The 21,573-nt window shown below is 42.8% G+C and overlaps 1 protein-coding gene across 1 annotated transcript in view; it reads right to left on the bottom strand.

The window, feature by feature from the left end:
* Bmper (BMP binding endothelial regulator) overlaps positions 1–21,573 on the bottom strand; it is a 250,055-nt gene that overhangs the window by 175,837 nt on the left and 52,645 nt on the right. Inside the window, exons 4-6 of the mRNA XM_036193923.1 lie at positions 17,459–17,541; positions 13,253–13,343; positions 9,524–9,606 (exon numbers count right to left, since the gene is read on the bottom strand). Of these exons, the coding sequence (XP_036049816.1) occupies positions 9,524–9,606; positions 13,253–13,343; positions 17,459–17,541 (257 nt within the window). The remainder of the gene's footprint in view (positions 1–9,523; positions 9,607–13,252; positions 13,344–17,458; positions 17,542–21,573) is intronic.

Genomic DNA, 21,573 nt, shown 5'->3' with positions numbered 1-21,573 from the left:
TCAAGGTTTAGTGGAATTGCTCTCTCCTGGAGTTTTCAGGAGACAAGAGAGGCTCCCCTTGTGACAGACTTGGAAGCCACTTTCTCTGCAGACTAAGGACTCTGAGCTTCTTCTTAGACACAGGAGCTCCCAGGACTTTCACCAGGTATCAATGCTCCCACTGGATACATGTTTGTTTCTATCCCTCCCTTGAAGCAGAGAAAGTGAGTGTGACTCCATCCCAGAAACAAGCACATTTTTCCTGCATACTCATCACACTTTGGCAGGAGAAGCACTATAGATCATAGTGCCTCCGTCCCCAACTGATGCAAGGGTAATAGATATGTGTTCTTCAGAATCCTCTCCAGCACCATTGTGACATATGCTCAGGCTGACTGCCTGAGCATGAAATCTGGTATGAGTTTAAACTTGCTTACTCTTGTGAATTAGAGGGAGGAAGTGTAATTCACTTTTATTGTGCTGATATCTCTTGCATCAGATTTGGGGTTCTTCTGTGGGTGCTCACAAGTGCCATTATCTTCCCCTTAAAATTCCTGGTGGTTGCTTACCCCATAGACTCAAATGGCACTTCTCAGCTTCAAATGTCTACAATTAGTCATAGACAATATCTCCAAACTATACTGGCTGCTTGGGAAGGTGGGTGGCTTGAGAGCTGGGCAGCACTGATTTCTGTTCTCAGAGCTCTACAGCTTGAGACAAGCTACTGAGTTTCTCAGAAATTCAGTTTTTCATCAAAAGAAGAGCTACTATCACTTAGGCTGTAGGATAATTGAGAAAATAAGCATTCAAGTGCTGTGTGGAACACATTTAGTAATGGAAGCTCTCATTATCAACAATTCTTTTGCAAAGAAATCACTTGCTGGTCTCTTTTCAAACAATTTTCACAATATTTTAATCTGGTCCTAGAGCTCAGGAAGCCTCAGCCATAAATTATATAAGGCACCAACCATAAGGAATGTTGTAAGCTATAAAAATAGCATGGCCTCCCTGGAGTTGTGTAGCAGTCTAGTCATCTTTTTTTTTCACATCTAGTATCCTCCTATGAGTGAGTATATACCATGTTCATCCTTCTGAGTCTGAGTTACCTCACTCAGGATGATTTTTTTCTAGATCCATCCATTTGCCTGCAAACCTCATGATCCTGCCTTTTCCCTCTTTCTTCTAAGATACAATCAGGTCTCTATTAAGGTAACTATCAATAACCATAGTAGGCAGTTAATCTCGTGTTATTTCAAAACAGCACATTTTGGTGATTTTCCAACATTAAATATATGAGAGTTCTATACTCATGACTTCAAACTAAGAATTCTGATAAACTATTAGAATGATTTTTAGAAAACAAATACTATCATACCTACTCACATTCAATGCAACATAGACCATCAACATATAACTTCATGGTCCAGCCTAGAACAAGCACAATACCAGTTACTTTTCTAAGCATGTTGGAGGTCACTAGAAACTAGATGCTTTCTAACCCTGTAAGAAAAATAACTTGTCTTGTTATTGCTCAGTGGACTGTTTAAAGCCAAGACCACTTTTGTCCTCAGAGTGACGGTAGACCTACAAGGAAATTGAAACATATTTTTAAAAAATTGTACCAATGTTTTAGACTAGTTCTAAAAACTCCTGAGGTTTTGGCCTGCATAAGTCAGATAAACTGCCCACATTGATTTAATTCTCTCAATAATTGCTCAATTCTCCAATTTATTGCTCAAATGTAGCCAAATTTCTCCCCATGGACAGGGAAGACATAATGAAAGCCTGTGACTAAAATACGCCCAAATTGTACTTACTATCGCAAGTGAGGCAAAGGCCATGAGGGATGGTAGGGCTCCAGTCCCGAGGATGGCATGGCTGGCAGTGTGCAGCTTGGACACCTGTGGCGTCATGTGACCACAGAAATGATAATGTCTCCTGCTTCCTATTTCAAGTTGTACAATCCCAGCTAGAGTAACCTCATTCCAAGGTCAAATCTGAGGGTACAGGGCCAGCCTCCTCTTTAAAAGCTCTGCCACCGTGAGTGACCCTCATCACTGGTGGCCACATCCTGTTACAACTTCTCCTGCCAGGAGCTGTGGGAAACTTTCTGGCTTGCAGGACACTTCTCAAGTAAGACAGCCCCTGGGAAGTCACATCCTTGCCTTGCCGTATGAAGATGTTTTAGTAAGTGCTGCAACAGCTGACCCACATCTACCTTCCTTCCTGCACTCCTCCACAGCAGTTCACATCTCTCACTCTTCCCTGCTGAACTGGCAAGGGCAGGGCAAGGGGGAAGCTGGGTGGAGAGAAGAGCCCTGGCAGATGGGGAGCAAGGTGATGCAAGCAGAATAGAAAACAAGGTCAGCATCATTTGCACTTGGATGTGGTTATTATTGGCAATACCCAGCATGCCCCCAAGCACAAAAAAGGCAAAAATCAACATTTTCCCCGATGTATAGAGCTAAATAAAATCATCAAATAATTGTGTATTTCAAAAAATAAGTGTAAAAGCAGTTGAACATTCTCAACCCAAAACAGTGATTCCTGCCTGAAGTGATCAATATGCCTGTTGCCCTAATCAGGTCACTACACATTATGTACAGGTATAGACTGACCACACTGTGCCTTCCTATTATGTGCAACTACTTTAAATTACAAATAAAAAAGATGTTTTAAAGATCATCAAATTTATCTAATAACTAAGCATTTTGATTTTGTGGGAAAACAAAACAAGTTTCCTTCAAGACTAAACGTTCCAGTTTCTGACACAAAATAAGTGGGTGCTCACTAAAGATGGGGGGTGATGATGAGGAAAAGAAAAGGAGAAAGGAAAAGAAGAACAGGAAGGCAGCTTGTGTCAAGGCAAAGAGGTATCAGACTGGCCTTTCTCAAACTTCTTTAGTCTAATGGCCCCTCTGGTGAGCCTTCAAGGCTGTGGCTTTGGCTTCCATGGGCCTCCAAGAGGAATTAAGAGGCCTCATTTCTAAAAACATGCAGAAGAGGTCCAGTGTCAGGGTGACTAGTCCAAAGGTCAGAAAGTCAAGAGAAAAGAGAATCTGGGAAAGGACCAAGTGGCCAGGACAGGATATCTTAAGGAATACAGGCCAGGAGAGGAAAGCCACAGAACCTCCATCTTCTCTGTTCCCCACCAATAACCTTCCTTTGGAGTTCCAGTCTCCCTGGGAGACATGTTTTGCAATATGTCAAGTGTAAGTGGGAGTAAAGGTGTTTATGGACTTCAGGGCTGCTAGTGCCAATAAAGCAGAGCTCCTCCATCTCAGACAGCCCATTAACAACCCATGTTTATTGGTTAAAATGTTCTGAATTTAGCACGCCTTTGTCAGCAAAAGCAATTGATCTTGGCCCTTTAATTTGGCTGGTGTTACAGACTGAGGCCTTACCACTTCTTCAAGAGAATCCTACAGCACTGTGCAGCTACCTCCTCTTGTCAGCAATTTCCAAGAACCCTGAGCCTACAGGGTTCCTAAAACAGAGTATTAACAACAACAACAACAATTCTCCCCGGGCATCCTCACCTTTAGTTTTACAACCTTGAAGATGGGTTTTAGAGAAATGCCTGGGCCAGCTGCCACCACATTTCCTGAACATCGGACTAATAAGTTGTGTATTAAACAGAGAGATACATATATACATGAATGGCAAGTAGGTACATAGATGCATAAGTATGCAGTTGACAGATGATTAATAAATAGATGATTGATAAATGACAGATTGATGATAGATGAATGATAAATGGGTGATAGATGGATAGATGATTGATAGATTGATAGATTGGTAGATAGATAGATAGATAGATAGATAGATAGATAGATAGATAGATAGAGATAAATGTAGGCAAGTAATAGAACCTCAAGCTCAAACCCAATGAAGTATAATGCTTTAACAAATGTTTAACACGCTTTAGACTTAAGAAATAATCATTGCTATACTTTAAAACTAACATAGTACTTATATCAAACACATCTTATAGGAAACATGCTCTAATATTACCAAGACAAAAGTATGGAACAGCTAAGGGAATGCAAACCATTACTCCCCTGATTAGTGTCGGGACTCTGGATGTAAGCCTCTTGGCTCTTATTTATGGGGTGCAAATGGGGCTGATATAGTTTAATGGGTGATGATAAAGTCCTGGAGTTCCTCACTGAGTCATGATGATATTCACACCTAAAAATGTTGGACTCTTTGCTTCTGGAATGGGTGGGAGGAAAGAGTTGTGCAGTCCTCTCCAGATATCATCAAAGGCTAGCATGTCCTCAGCTGTCTGGAATGCCATGCATACTGTCCTGACTAAACCAGGATCTAAAGTCATATGCAAAGCATTTGCTTCATTAGCTAAGGCATCCATCTCAGTCAGATGAAGCGCCTTTCTGGTGGTCTGCCTCTGTCACCACATCACAAAAACACAGCTAGACAGATTTCCAAAAAAACCAGAGAGTGTAAAGAGGGGGACTGGACTCAACATGCAAGCCACACAGCAATGACAGTGTTTTACTTGAGAGAAGGGGCACTTTAGTCACCCATCAGCCAGTGGATACATAAGGGATACTTCACACACTCTCAACTCCAGAGCAAACAGTAAGTGAAGCATAAGGGGCAGTGAACTACAATGAGTAGTTCAGGCAAAAGTTGGTTGGCTAGCCTGAATGAGCTGGCTTGATACAGTATGGAAGAGGAAATATTACTTTCTCTTAGTGTTCTACAGGAAAACAGACCAGAGAAGAAAAGGGAGAGAAGATTGCAAACACTACCAAGCATATGGTGACATGGTGGTAAGCACTGAGGACACAAAGTTGAACATACAAAGGAGAGCATGCCCTCGGCTGCAGCTAACACAGGGAACAAGAAAATAAAGCAGTAACCAGGACACCCTGGACCATGTATCTTACTGAATTTACATGTGTGTGTGTGTGTGTGTGTGTGTGTGTGTGTGTGTGTGTGTGTGTAAGAGAGAGACAGAGACAGAGACAGGGAAAGAGAGACAGAGATGGAGACAGAATGGGAGCAGAGGAAAGGAAGGTAGGCAGGTATGCTACCAAGGTAGAGCCACAGCACCTGAGGAATATAAATGAGGAAAGACTGTCATTTACTTCTGATTGAGAAATATGGGGTGCACAGAAAAGTGGATTAATGTAGTTATGACCAACTTAGAAAGCTTAAACACTCTCCAAATGAACAAGGAAAAGCATGGACAAGGACAGCAGATGGGCAAGGGACTGAGACATGAGAGAGAATAAGGGATATGGACAGTGAGCACTGGTGGCCAGTGTTCTGAACATATATGTATGTATATGTATGTGTAGACCCACAGGTACATCCATATGCAAAGCCACGGCATGCTAGCAGGTGCATGTTGATAAGCATATGGATCACACATATGCACATACATCTCTGTTGTGGATAACTCTGGATGCTTCGATATCCTCATCTGCTCAAACTTGTCACCTGAGGGCACAGCTAGTTACCTAACATCAACACCTGTGTTTCTTCCTCTTCTGCTGAGGAGCACTTTACCATTTGAGTGGCAGCTCAAAATGCTAGCCAACTGATACCCTTCCAGAGCCAGTTCTCAGCCAATGGCTGATGGGAACTGATGTAAGTACATCTCAGCCCCCAGCCCTCAAGGAGAAGAATATTTGTGGCACGAAATTTATTCAGGCTTCAAGAGGTTCCTAGGCAGACTAAGATCTACCTACACTGGCAGTTCTTTGAGGTCCTGGTTCACCTGTGTTCCTGTAACAAAATTCCACAGGCTGGGTAATTTATAAAGATCAGAAACTTGGTGTTCATAGTTGTTAGGGATGAGAAACAGAATAATGCAGGCAGTTTGACAGGTGAGAGCTGCTCTCTGCTCCCAGATAGTGCCTATGACTCCAGAGGAGAGGGGCTCTGTGTGCTCACATGACACAAGAGGAGGAAGGGTACAGAAGTCAAACTCCTCCTCCTGAGCGCTTCTAGATCCACCCACATTAGCAGATCCTCATTGCTTAAGGGACTCCTCAAGTATCCGTTTGTCAACTCTACCACAATGGAAATTAATTATAAACACATGATTCGGGGAAGAGCAGTGTTCAGGTCCTGGCACTTGGCAGTGTACACTCAACTGGATGCCACCCATCCTTATCTCATCTCCCATATCAACCCATCAACTACCTACATTAAGTTGTTTGCCTCAGAGTCTGTTTCTAGGGAAAGGCAAATTTAGATATGTAGATGTGTTTTCATGTTAGTGTTTATAGTCATGCTTCTATAAGTGTGCATAGTTATTTGGACACTCATGCCTGTATGTATATATAAACAAACAGACTGATAAATACAGACTACGTGCATACAAATATGTATCCACATAAATAAAGTTGTCTTTCCATATCCATGGGTTATACAACTACAGATCCAATCACTCACAGATTCAAGGATGGTTGGGAAACTGTCTATACTGACCATATCAAACATTTTTGTCATTATTCCCCAATAATAGAGTAAAATAATTATTTACATGAATACTATATAGCATAATAAAATTTGCATACCATTTACATTGTTTTAAGTCTTCTATGTAAGCTAATGATTATCTTAAGTGTACAGAAGGATGCACATATATTATATGTGATTACCATGAAATTTCACAAATTTACATAAAGGACTTAAACATTTTCTGATTTTGGTTTTCACAAGAGATCTAAAATCGATCTCTAATAGATTCTGAGAGAAAAGTAATACTGTATACATGTTTGAATACACAAGTGTTCATGCATTATTTTACATGCAACATTAGCATTCCATTTCTGTTAAAAAGCATGGTCCTCCTCTGAAGGAGAAACCTACAGACTAGTGCGCTGAAAGTCCGTCCCTCCACGCACCCTACCCAACCTCTCCCCCAAATCCACTCTATCCATAGAACCTCTTCAGTCAAGTGTTCTGTCTCTCAGTGGCATTGGTTAAAATCTTCCAGTCCTACCCTCTCATTTGTTAAGAGGTTACCTCACACCGTATACATCAAAATTCTCAACCTGGCTGCTGGACAACCCTGGCAAGCAACAGAGTCCGGTTTGGAACATTACACTCGAAAGCAAACATCCCCACAGCCACCACACCCAAAACAGGGCCTTCAGCTGCCCAGACATCAATTTCTCTTTCATTTCTTAAACAGTGAACTATATCAAAAGATAGCCAAAGGGAAGGCTATTTCAAGGCCAGTCCATGTTAACAATGAACAACCAGAACAAGTGTCTATACCTCAGACCTCTGTGTTCATGGAAAGAACGACTGCTGTGGGCTTCTCGTGTCCTAGTGCACAACACACCCCGTCCTCAAGTGTGAATCCATCCTTCCTCCCGCTTACGCTAATAGTCTAAAGCAGTGGTTCTCAACCTTCCCAGTGCTGAGACCTTTCAATACAGTTCCTCATGTTGTGGTGACCCCTACCCCACCCCTCAACCATAAGCTCATTCCATTGCTACTTCATAACTGCAGCTTTGCAACTGATATGAACTGTAATGTAAATATCTGATAGGTAAGATATCTGATATGAGACCCCCAAGGGGTGGCAACCCCCAGGTTGAGAACCACTGGTAAAGACTGGCAATGAGGAACTTAGGCAAAGCCACAGGTTGCACTTTAAGTGATGAGGACAGCAGGCAGGAGAACTAGAAGGAAGCCAGGACCACAGGCGCATAGGAAACTGGATTCATCTGCAGGAAGGGACAGACATTATAGGTCTGGGGAGAAGCAGCTAAGCAAGAAGGCTGGGACAAATGTCTTTAGAGTTCTATTTTTCTCAACTGGATATGAAAACAGGATTTCCAGGGGCCTGAACTTGGCCGTCAGTGAGTTTCATGCCAGACACAATGAATTGAAAAATACATGAAATCCACATGCCTTTGGTGTACTTAATTCTCTGACCCCTGTACACATAAACTCATTTCCAGTCCCAGTTCTGGAAACTTCTAACTGACACCATTGGCGAAACTACAGAGATTTCTCATCCTTCTTGTCACCTGCTAAGTTCCTCCACGTGGAGGGTGGACTGCCTGACCTTGGCACATCTTTTGCAGAAAGACAATTTGTTGATGCATACATTTACAATTTCCTATTGAAATTGCCTTGTTTCTCTTCAGCCTACTCCCAAAAGATTGACATTGAAAGAAAACAAAACAGAAAATGTTACATATTCCAATACGGAAGAAAAAATTCTAAAAATGTGCAATTTTGAACAAAAAGTAGACAAACAAAAAATAAGATAAAGCTATTTACCCATAGTAAGAGAGAAGACAGAAGATGTATGGAAATGTACAAGCTCATGTTTGCTTTCATTAGAAAGTTTCTTTTGTGTTTGTAATATACTGCATAAATCCAATGTTGTTTTCTATCTAGACATATGCATATGCATCCCTCTTCTTCCCTGGCTCCCTCCCTCTCTTACTTCCTTTCCCCACTTCCACACGAATGCCGTCACATTAGCCTGGTCATGCTTACTCTGATCTGGACTCAAGGTTGAATGGGCATGTGCTGCAGATGGAAACTACTAGAAAAAACTCATGGAGAGCTATGACTCCCAGGGCTCCACATGCCTCTGCTTTTGTAAGATTAGGATGGTAGCATTCCTTGTGTATTTATTTTTAATATACTCAGATCCATTTGTGTCACCAGAGACTTGGGAAACGGATGCTCTAACAACATATGCTATACTGCTAATTGTATTACTAACAATCTATGCCATTGTATCTCCTCCTGTAAATAACCTGAAGCAATGGCCGAACACTAGACACCCCATCACCACCATCACCACCATCACCACCATCACCACTGGTTTTACTTCCAATTGAAAATACACTAATTTAAAACTCCCCTTTAAAATCATAGTACAGGCCAAACTCTTTCCCTCATTCTTAAGTGGCTTGAAAAGATGGGTCTATGGGTGCCTCACTACTTTCTACCCTGCCGTGAACCTGTTACTTATGAACAATTTGTACCCATCAGTGCCCTACAACCATAGGTGACCAGCCTTCACCTCACCTCACAGAGCACATTGAGACAAGCTCTTTGTTCTCATCCACTCCCCATTTTGACTGTACTGCAGTTAGAACTACCTCAGCAAGAAGCCCCGCTCCTCCATGAAACAGACGAGCCATGGTCTTCCCCAAATGGGGGTGGAGTGTCCCCTCCATTTGAGGGGACAGTGGGTCTTAATGAAAAGCCAGTTTGCTCTCCAGAGGACACTGAACAAGGTCTGCAGACAGCAATGGTTATCCAGTTGAGGAACCAGTAGGGCAAGCCCAGAGGTGATGCTGAACATTCTGGAATGAAAAGCATGCAAACTGGTCCATAGCACAGAGCCCCAGCTCAGAAGGCCAGCATCAGCAGAGCTGAGAAGCTTGCCTCACATGGAGTGGGTTTTGCCCTGGCTTCGCATCATGAAAGCCTAATGAGGGGAGCAAGTAAAAGATGATTCCGCTCTGCTCTTAGTGAATTCAAGAAGCAGCCCTAAGGATCACCTGAGCAATGCCCCAGCAGTACTTACAACACAGGAACACTTGACACATTTGCTTCCTTCTGGCTGAAATTCTTCCCCTTCTTGGTACTGCACACCTTCGAACACACAGCCTAGAAAGGAAGGATCTCGGAATTAGGACAACAGACTTCACTCAGCATGGCGTGATCCATCCACTGTCTGATTACCGTCTCCCGGCTGTAACCTCCACCTCTACCCAGGATAGATCCCCTTTGATCACAGTATCAGACATAATTAAAAGGGGAGAATGATACAATTCCAATGATTGGCATGTTGGCACAGGTCCAGAAACCCTGACAATGACAGAAAACAAATGACGGTGGACCTGGAGTCAGCCCGTGGCCAGCAGATGCACTACAGTGACTCATGCAGGGAGACTTTGGCCCTCCAGCAGGATCGTGCTGACCACAGCCAGGAGAACGAACTCCAGAGAGGTCAGAAGAGGCCAAAGCAAGGCCGAGGGAGGGAAGGTTGAGATGAGAAAGAGCAGATGCCTCTGTGGGCGGCCCGCTGAGTACCAGGAATTACACAGCCTATTCCTGGCCCAGCATGCTGTTGGCTCCCAAGTCACCTTCTAGTACTACAGAAAAGGAACTCAGTCTCTCTTCCCACAGGCGAGAAAAACACAGCAGGTGACTGAGTTGTAGTAGGAACTCAGTTTACATGTGATGCCTAGACAGAGGATCATGCACAAAGGCAATAATGGGCAGGGACAAGCAGGATGTGCCCTGTGGTTTTCTGCTCTACTCTGTGTGTTAAGGGGCTGTAGTCCCATCCAAGTGTAGCTTACAAAGGTCCTCACCTGCAGAAGATGTTTCCTATTCAGAAAGAAGCTCAGGGCAGTACTTACTCTAAATGACCTAAGACACAGGCTAGCAAGCAGCTGAGTCACACCAACCATAGGACTGTCAGCAAGTGGCAAGACCACTTCCTTCAGGACTTTCCCCATAGTAGACAATGTTGGAAGTAGTACTGCCTAGTGTGGGTCTTTATGAAGGACACAGAAGTTCTCAAAACAATGTCAGAAGAAATCACCAAATGCTCGAAGGAACTGGTTCCTGATGAAGGAGAATGCTCTGGCTAACCTGGCTTCTGGTTCTATCCATCTTCAAGCTAAGTGTGACTCTTTGCTCAATAGAAAGATATGAAGGTAAGTGCCCAATCCAAGATACAAAAGGCAAGTAAAGGCAAATTCAAATGATGACCCAGGGATAAGATCTCTTTTTATAGCTATACCCATAGCTAGCAATTAGCTGTCTCCTCACTGTTCTGGATGATTTTGAAAATCTTGGTAGCATGGTCTTCCCAGGGGTTGTGTCTCAGCATCATTCATAATGACAGATGCTTAATAGCCTATTTCCAAAGGACATTTCCAACAAAGTGTTTTCAAGCCTTTCCCATGTTTACACCTCTGACTCTGCATATGGTTTGCCACAACAATCTATATTTGTCATCTTAAACAACAGAATTTAAAATAATTTTATTTACATCACACCCACCATCCTTGAGCAATATTCCGACTACAATGAAGGAGCAGACAACCAAGAATGCCCTGAAATTCATTTCAGGAGGAAACTGCCCACATGTTTGTCATTATAGAGGATGTCAGTCTGATCAATGGCAGATGCCAGTCCTTCTGATTTACCAGGGTAAACCCCCTAAGGCTTTCCTTGACTGTCCCTATCTAGACATGGCTGAGGCTTCCCTCCCTCCAAGACAAAGGATGAGACATTCTGGAGATGGCTCCTTCTGAATCTTCCAGTTTACATCTCAAACACGGTCGTTGGAATTCAGGAGAAGGAGCAAAGCTGATAGTTAATCACATCCCTAGAGCTCCATGGCTATGCAGTAGTCAGGGGAGGTATGTGGCATTGGCATAATCATTTTTAAATATTCCCCTCCCCCCAGGGCACCAGAGCCTGAATAGAATACTTCTCTGGGTATTGATGGGGTAGGTAGTGTAATTTGGTGGTGAGGAAAGAGAAGGGATCTGATTCCAGCCCCATCCATGGCCCTTGATCACTGAGGCCCTCATATCAGTGGGTCTGATTTCTTGTTGTCTTATGGACAACACCTTGGACATCCTTGGATAGTTGTGAGGACTTAACCCTGTGATGTGCACAAGAATGAAGCTCAACTCTCTCCTTCCTGGGAACTGAACCAAAAGGGCTATGACAGAAACAAGTACTCAAATAGGAAACTTTAACCCTGAAATAAATGCACCCTGCCAACTGCATGTTAACGTTTCAAAGGTAGCCTAAAAACAGAACTATCTCCCAGTGACAGGGTGCTATTTATATACAGCACAAGGTGTTGAGTTCCAAGGATACCTTTTTATTACCCCCAATATTACATTGCTCCTTGAGCGCTCCTGAGATTGTGAGGGGGACCTTGAATTGATTCTACATTGATAAGTCAACTGTCTACTCAATAGAACTATAAAATAATTCAGGAATTATTATAAGGTTTAAATCTATAAAGTGAAAATTTTATTTGCCCTGTTATCAGTCTTGAACTTGGCTGCACACAGAAATTACTTGGGCCCAACCAGCAGCCCACCCTGCCCCTGCCTTGAAGATTCAAACACAATTTGCTAGGAAGCAGCCTAGAACCTAACATTTAGTTTTCCACATACAGTCTGAAGAATTGATAATTTGACTTAATAAATCTCCTGTAGGTATCAAGAGACATGCTACCACAGTTCAAATCACCTAGCACACTCAGAGCGAAAGCATTCAAACAAATCCCTGATCAATACAAAGCAGTTGGTTTATGGAGTTGGTTTGCTTCTAACCAGTTTTTTTCACCTGTGTAAACTGAGGAAAGAAATATCAGTTTCACAGAAACCCTGGATTGAAAGAAAGCTGAATAAAGACCTCTCAGGACATGAAGAAAACTAGAAGCAAAGGAAACTGCCTGTGGGGTTTCAGAGGGACTGACGTGTAGAGGAAAGGAGCCTGAGAGCATCTCTGCAGAACTCCCCACATGGGGTTCTACTACCTCAGAGGAAGGCCCAAAGAGCAGCCGGTCCTTTGCACGCTACCCCACAAAGCAAAGAGCAGTAGTTGTGAGTATCATCACTGGTGAGGAAAAGGGCTCAGAGAGAACACAAAACACCTGGCTGAGACTATTGGCCACAGGCTTAAGAGATCAGGAAAAACATCTCTCACCTCAAAATCCCCAGGCTCTCATGAGAGAGCCAGAGAAGACCCAGGAGCCCTCCCGCCACCTGAAGGAAAGGCTTCCTCTGCTGTCAGCTCAGCAGAAGGACCCTCTCCAGAAAGACAGAGGGCCCAACTTGTTAAACCACACTGAAAACTGAAACCAACAAAACTCCAAACTAAAGTCATATGGGACACAGCTCTCAGTATTCAGAAAACATCTGGTCACCTCATCATCACGACACGCTCTGGCCGCGGTATTGCAATAGGAAGCAGTAAAAAACATTCTGAACACAAGCAGAGCCATAGACCTTCCTTCCAAAATAAGCATTACCTGTGGCCCTGAGTGGAAAGCAGGCCTCTGAGCTCAGGGATTCACAAGCCAAGACCTACAGCACATAGTTCCATTCATGCTGGGCACACAAGAGCCCAGTAGACACTGCCACTCGAAGGAGCTTCCTCTCCAAGCTCATTACATGCACAGAAGTGAAGTCCAGGCACGGGGGGGGGGGGGGGGGGTGTGATGCACTGTTGACAGGACCAGGATGCCAACGCACTCCCCTTTCTTGAGCATTACCTGGACAGGTAGGGCAGCAAGCTCCTGGACGCTCTGAGGGATTTTTACAATAAACAACACAGCGCACCTCAGACTCTGTGACAACACCTTCCTGAAAAACAGAATGTCACAAGTCAGCCCAGCATGACCACTTGAGTTACTCTTTGGGGGAAGTAGTGGGACAAATCCAAACCCCCAAACTTCAGGATTGGCTGTTGGGCCTCAAAAACTGTGAAACAAATGAGGCAAGACCTGGCTCACCAGAATGGATGCTTTGGACCTTCATGTACGTGTCCTGTCTCCTGTGATTTGTTACATCCTTACACTTGGGCTTTGGTCCTGCATGTTTCCCTTTAAATTTATTTAGGAGAACCTCCTTGCTGGCGGTGAGCTTCTGACATCCTGGTTGGGCATTCATAATTGTTTTAAGTCATCTGCAATGACTGTGTTTTCTAACACTGTTACTCTGCTGCCAGCCATTAACCACAGACACAGAGGAGGATTAGAATTAACATTTGTGTCCAGAAAAAGCACAAGTCTAGAAAAACCCTTACCACCTTCTAGAAAAACAGTTGCCAATTCTACCATCTTACAAGTGGCACTTGGCCTCAAGTAGAACCTGGGACTCAGTTTCTGACAATAAATGAAAAGATTTGAGAAAATTATTTCTAAGTTCACTTTAAGTTTGTCAAAACATATAGTGTCAGTTCAAATGATGAAATCAGAAGAGTCAATAGCAAGCTGATCTTGGGACTATGATATCTAAATGACTATTGAAGCTTTTGGGTTTTGATCATGTGTTTCTTTTCTGAAATGGGGTCTCAAGTGTCCCAAGCTGGTCTCAAACTGGCAGAGGATGACTTTGAACCCCTGATCCTCCTTCTTCCACTTCCTGAGCTATGGGATCACAGGTGTGTGCCACATGACAAGTGTCAGGGGAAATACTTTTTAAATTAATTTTCAGGGTCAGTCTTTGTTGAGTTCCCCTCTGTATTCTCTACCCATTTTTCTAAATGAATTCATGTTCTTAATGATTTTATTTGAGTTTGATTGGAGAACAGCACAGGCTGAAGGCAGATACCACAATCTCACAACAAAGCCATTTTCTTTAATGGGTCTGCCCCATGGTATCCAACTTAACAAGAGACATTGTATACTGAATGTTTTCATATCGTGCCAGGCTTGGGGGTGCATTACCAGGAGAATTTATTACATCCTTTATCACATTTAGGGAGAAGGATCCCCAAATACCAGTAACAGACATTTTTTAATTTAATTTTTAATGTATTCTTTAGTGCTATAGCTGAAGCAATGCTGTGGGATAGGGCCAACTTTCCTTCAGTTGCTGCCATCTAAATGGAGACCTTAGGGTAATTCTCAGCATATGTGACCTCCGGATTTTTTTTCTTCTAGTTAGGAATTAGAAGTGGGAAAAAGTGTAAAATTGTCACCTTTAGAGCTCCTTTGGCACAGAATATAAGAGATATGTAGAATTCTACGCAAATGGAAACAGATCAGATCATCAGACTTGCTCTCACCTGTCTGGTACCTGTTGTACCTACTTCATGCTGGCATCTGCTAGAAGCATTTCAATGAGTACCTCTCTCTGCTCACCACCTCCAAAAAAGCTTTATCCCCCTTTCCAGAGGTGTGGCGAGTGCACGGATTCCTCTGTTACTAATCTTGTGCCCTGGAGAAAGACTGTAATTTTGCTTACTTCATAGCAACAGGATCATGCCCAACAAGAGCCAGAAAGGTCCTTGCTTGCATCCTTCTATGATGTCCCATTCCCTAAGGAAGGAAGTGGGAGGCAGAAGCAGGGAGCTATCTGCTGCAAGTGCATCCCAGAGGTCTGCTTTCCTGCTTGTTGAATGAAAGGACATCATGGGGTGTAAGTGAAGAGAAAGCATAAAAGGTGAGTGTCATCTTTGGCGGGAACATCCTTTCCCAAATCTTCTGCAGCTTTCCGCACTAGAGGATTTCTTCACTTCCAGTAATGATGTGCTCTTCGTCCGTCACCCAGCCTCTCTGGGCTCCACTGATAAGCAGGATGATAGACAGTAGAGGGCACTCTTCATGAAAGGAGATATCCCTCTGTAGAGGCTTCCATTTAATTTAAGGACTATCTTCAACCATTCAAGATAGCAGCAACATGAGGATCAATAAGACCTCAGGACTGATTGCACATTGCTATTCAGGACTCCTCAGCATGCATGATTAGCTTGTTTAACAAACCTTGTTATCAAGACTTCCAGAATACCCACAGCAAAGACGGGAAATGTCATGGAAGAAGGGGCAGGGTGTAGCTGAAAATGTTGACAAGGATGTGGACTTCGATGTTGTCATTGAAATCCATTGCTCTTGTGTCTCTGTGACTTAAGTATGATTAAGTTCACCGTCAAAAGTATACTTAGTGTTTACTGATTCAACTTGTATCTTTTTTACCTACTGTTTATTTCCCATGTAGCTTACTACACAAGTCGAAAATGAAATAAATAGGTCCAATGATCGAGAATGCCTGTTGTACACTAAAAGCTACAGTGTAATAAAACCATGCATAAATGTATAAAACTTGGATTTTGGGAGCAAACTGTCAACATCTCTGAGATAAGATCCGAGACAAACATCCAGTACTATACTCACCTTTCAGTCCTCCTTGACTGCAAACTCGTATACCACAAGGGGAAAATGGGGCTTGGAGTAAAGTAACAACAACATTTTCTCCATAGAAAAAGAACTTCAAAGTTATTTAAAATTAGATGAACACTACTTTTTTGAGCAGTAGAAACATAAATTTATCAAGCAAAAGTAAGGAAGTATTCTAAAGAGTGGGAGGGGCTTCAAGAAAAGGATATTCCACAATTATTATATTTTTCAGTCTACTGTATGTATATGTGTATGATATGTGGGGGGGGGCACTCATGTTACGTGCAAATGTGGAGGCCAGAGGACAGCTTTGGCATCTGTTCTCTCCTTCTGCCTCACTGTGAGGCCTGAGGATTGAACTCAGGCCATGAGACTTGCAAGGAGAGCACAAACCCCACCTCCCTCTGAGCTCCATCCCCCACCCGACTGTAATTTTTGACACAGTATTTCTATACACTAAGGAAAGGAGGTCAAGAACTTGGGCTATTGGTTTCCCTTTGGCTCATTGGACCTGGTTTAACATTAGAGCTACATGGAGCAACTGTTCACTGGGAATTAAACTAAGATCAACAACAGTGGGACTCCATGCCTGCTGAATCTGTGGTTCTTAAACTGGCCAGGTGGAAATCACTAAGCTCCCATGCATTGATTATTTCATTTGAATACAGTTTACAAAGTGGCTCCAGTTCAAATTTTTTTTTAATCAAAGAAGGACAGTGTATCTCATCTAAAAGTAACTCTCTTCTGCTAACAAGCATTCATGTTTTGTTTAAGGATGATTTCACAGGAAGACCCGAGCTTCCCCAAGGACACAGGCATCTTCCTGGCTCTTTCCAGCCTCCCTGTCACGGTGTTTGTAATGGTGGACAATTCTGCTGTGTGTTTCTAGATATAAGTCCTATTCAATACCCACCCTGAGAAGCAACCTTCCTCTCTTCTAACAGGCCTAATCCTAACAGGCCCAGTTGTTTTGTCCCATATTACCCCACCACCCTATGTTGACTCATCTGTCTTCAATCAGAACCTCAGAAAGAATATCCAGTCTGGTAGCCACTCAGGGTCCTCAGGGTCCTACCTAGCCACCAGAAGGAACTGTTCTTGCTATTTTCAGTCAAACAGACCCCTGATGCAGCAGACAGACCCCTGACACTGCAACCACAGTTGATGACCAGATGTCATGAGCCAATCATAAAATGATTCCTGTACTCGTAAGGGTCTATACCTAATCACTTCAAAGTACACTCGACTACAGCTAGAATTCTCCTAACATTGCTTAAAGGGAGCCTATGAGCTTCTCTTGGGGTCTTGATTTTGCTACTTTGTCAGATGGTTTGACCCCAGCCTGCTGGAATTTTTATTCTCAAGAAATTAAACGCTCTTGTTGATTGCATATGTGTCTGGTGGTGTTTTGTGGGACTTCTCATGAACCCTAACATCCTGTACCTGTCTCATTCTGGCTAATGTTACAATAAATAATACAAGGATGGAGTTGTCGCCTCCTCTCTTTCTGGTCTTGTAGGGGATTCACTCCGTATTGTCTGAACGTGGTGGCTGAGGAGGGGTAGGGAAGTTGGATTTTACCTGGCACTGTCGCAGGACACATGGCTCAGCTGGACTTTGCCATCTGAAGGAGCTGTTGTAGGTCCTTCCTTCATGGGTACAACCTAGACAGGAAGAGAAGGGCCAAGGATGATTATGGCTCCTCTCTCTTTGGAACAGAAGTATGTATGTCATGTCAGCCAAGGCTAGCTCCATGGCAACGTTTTCTTTCCTACAGCACACATATATCTGCTTGGCACAAAATCATAGTTTTTCACTACTGAATGCATTAACATCACAGGTTATATTTTCAGATAGAAAACCATATACAACTCTCTTGGCAAAAACATATAAAATTATTTTTATTTATGTTTAATCAAATATGAGACTATCATATCTAAAAATACTGCATTGAATGGGGATTTGTCATGAGAGTATAAGAATTCAAAATTGCTGAATGTTAAGGCATATATAAAACATGGCAGGAAATATAAAAGTGTTAATTAAAATACAGAGATTGGTTACAAAATTCTATTAACTACGACCTTCAGTGAATTAAACCTTCCAAGGCTTACTCTCCACCTCAAAGAGCTATGCTTTCCTATTTCAGTTTTGTTTTACTCCTAGGTAATAAATTTAAACAAATCTGAAATCACTAATGCATGGGTTATTACATGCTGAGTTAATAGGAAAGACAAAATTCATACTAATTCATTGGCAAAAAAAAACAGAAGTTAGAGGCTAGAGATCCTCAAGAAGAGAACAAACAGTTTGGCTTAAGTCTCTGGGAAAAAAGCCAAAGAAGTAACTTAAGAATATAATTCATTCAATCTGGATTCAGCGTTTACCAGTAACACCCTCTGTGCAGTGGCCTATACTTTCCGTTGAGATGAACATGGATATACCTATTGTCACGGTCTCCTTAGAAGCCCACGAGACAGAGAGATTTACCAAAATGCATAAAGGGAGAACATGTAACATGAAAGGACTGCTACAAAATAAAAGGGTTGCCCCTCTGCTACAGTGGTACACTTCTGATTACCTCCTCAACCTCAACTACATCAGTTGATCTTGTTCAAAACAGAAAGGACTCACCTTCCAGGAGTTCTTTCCAATAGCACCATGGCAAAGTGTTCTTAATTCATAATAACAGAATGATAAAGTGCTTATGGAATTTCCAACAGATGTTTTCATAAACTCCGAGTCCTGATCTGAATTTCCAAGCATCACGAATGACTGGAAAAGCTCAGTAACTCTTTGCTCTCTGGTGCCTACACATCAAATATCTGAAGTTCACAGCTGATTGGAAACATGTCTGGGAAATGCTTTCACTATATATTTTTTAATTTCCTTTGCATGAGCTGTTACACAGATAAAGTGTTCAACCACAAGAACCTTTAGCACACTGCAAAGACTTCTGCCAAACCAAGGATGAAAACATTTTCAACAATGAAAAGCAATATAGAACGATTTGTGCTGGCATAAATCTCACTGAGCAAACGCACTTATGAGTGATGTGCCATGTGCCTGTCTGATCTACTGACATAGGCTTGTTTGGATAATAAATAACTTATTCCAAGTGATGGAAGCAGGGAAATCAGAGAAGCAAATTCCATTCATGCTAAATCCAAGCAAACACAAAATGCCTGCCAAGTGGGCCAGCACAGTGGAGTTTCTGGGTGTGTTGTATATTTTCATCATTTGGATTAAAAAACATAAAACTGGGTGATTGTTTTGCTACTAATAGGGCAAGTAGTGATCTGGCCTGTCTACATGGAAGGAGGAAACCTAGTAGAAAGGTTGCACAGGCTTTGGAGGAATGCAGTCCAGGCGATCCCTAGCAATGCCAGGCCATGTGCAGAGAGCTCCCAGGAGGAGAGTAAGGTTGAACAGAGTATTCTACTCTGAAGGGGATGGAGGCATTGGAACAAGCTGTCCACCGTGCAAGGAACACAACAGTGTCTTTGGCCTCAGACAACTCTGTTGGGAGCCCAGTTTCTCCACTGTTTTTGAATATGCAAAGAAAAACTGGGCAATAACATTAGAAAATAAGACCAAGGTCAGACTGTAAGGGTCATTGTTTAACTTCCCTGTTAACATGTCTACAGTGCTTGAGTCCACACACTAGATTTCTCTGAATGATGGATGAAGATGGATGATTGAGTAGGCTCCAAACATCTGTAAAATTCTCTGTAGCAAACACACTTTCTCCTTTTTTCTTCTTCACCTGCTCTCCCTAGCATCAACTGGCTACAGAGACTTTGACATACTGGCATTTAGAGACATCATTTCACAGATAAGAAATTCTTGTGACTATAATTATTAAAGACAAGATATTCTTATTGCTCTTTGGGGTCCAGTTCTAAGCCAAACATGTTTTCTTAGGGCAAAACAGCAGTGAGTTATGTGAAAACTCTGAGAGAGCTTTAATATTACCCAGAAATAAATGATCTCCTCTCGAGAAAATTTCTATAACCAATTCTATATGCTGTAAAATTAGTGCTGATGAAAGAGTAGTCAGGCATTCTCTTGCCTCTCATCCAATATAAAGCCTCGTGAGCCAAATTGCATTGTCTCTTAATGGACAGACTAGAAAGGGAGAGGAAAATCCCTGTCACATTTCCATGAAGGGCTTCCCTGCTACCATAAAATTACTTTTGTTGCTACTTCGTAGTTGTAATTTTGCTAACTGTTATGAATTGTAATGTAAATACCTGTCTTTTCCAATGGACTTGGGGGTCGTGACCCACAAGCTGAGAACTGGTGAATTAGGCTCCTTTTAGACATAAAGAACATAGACTCTCTGCGTGACGGTTTAAACTGAGGTTTCCCAAACTTGGTCTATTTGACCTTTGCCTCAGTCAATTCTGTGTTGCGGCCTGTGGGTGTTAAACCGTCTCTGAGGTCTGTGTCCATTCCCCGTTGTGACAATTAACAGTGTCTCCTAATGGTGCCAGGAACCCCGGGTAGGGGTAGGGAAGAGGAGCAACCGCCACTTTAAAGGTATTGTGGTGATTTTTATCAGAGAATAATCACTTTGTCCTGATGAAGCCAAGGTCGGAGCATCAGGAAGGGTGAGAAACCCTGGCCTAACTGGTCCCTTTCCCTTTTGGGTGTGTTCTAGCTATTTAAATATCAAGTATTTTCAGAGTGAGGAAAAACTTCATAGTACTTCCTTACTCGCACAGACTCTTGTAAGGAAGCTCTGCCTCATCATCCAGTCAACTCAGAACACACATGGCAATGGAAACAGGAAAACCATAAATTAATTAAATCCACAATTAAGAAATAAAACTCATTTTTCATATTAGTTGCAACCTTTTTCAGTGGCCACACTGTTCCAAGGGAGAGGGGATACCACACATTTTCATCGTTGTTATTAAAAATTACCACGACTGTAAAAATGGCCTTGGCCCTGGAAGGAGCCCTAGGAGCCATGATGACTTTCTCAATCTTTGTCTAAAAGCCTCTCATTGTTGGTGCTAAGAGCAGAGAACCGAGTTTTACCACTGTTGGTAATGTATCCTGCCACCTTCAGCACTTGCCTGTTTCAGTTACCCCGCCCCCCCCCCAACACCCCCTTTCGTTATTCCTGGAACCCCACAGAGATTCCCAGGGTCACTTTCGCAGTGAACATGCCTGCTCCTGAATGCAGGTCCTCCCACCTCACCCAAGGCTGCCCAACTTCCATGTCCCCTTCTCTTGCAGGCATCTCTGTCCAGTGCTGACTGCACTTTCCTGCTGCAAATTACCTTTGCGGCCTCTTCTCTCTGGCCTCCACTCAGGTGTTGGCTTCCACTGTCCTGACAGGCTCTCTGACTAAGCCTCCTGCTTGTCATAAGACCCTTTTTAAGACATCTTCAACAGCTGCCAATGTTCAAACTTTCAAGTCCAAACACTGACACTTGATGGACCATACTCAACCTGGCTGAGGTATAGAGGTGAATGCACTCCACAGAGTCCTCCAAATGTGGCCGGAGGAGTTCATTCTGTGACTTGCACATGCCTTCTCTTCTTGGGAAACCCACATCTCATCCACTTCTTTGCCCACACCAAAGCACATACAGGCAATTGAAAGGTCGAGCTCACTGCATCTAGGGAGCCTTTCTTGAAACTCGCCTGCATAAAGTGTGCTTCTTCATGATCTCTCTACAGGC

The sequence above is a fragment of the Onychomys torridus genome, chromosome 7 (genome assembly GCF_903995425.1).
Source record: "Onychomys torridus chromosome 7, mOncTor1.1, whole genome shotgun sequence".
NCBI lineage: Eukaryota > Metazoa > Chordata > Mammalia > Rodentia > Cricetidae > Onychomys > Onychomys torridus.
Note: the sequence above shows the minus strand (reverse complement) of the source record. Positions and strands in the feature narration are given on the sequence as shown.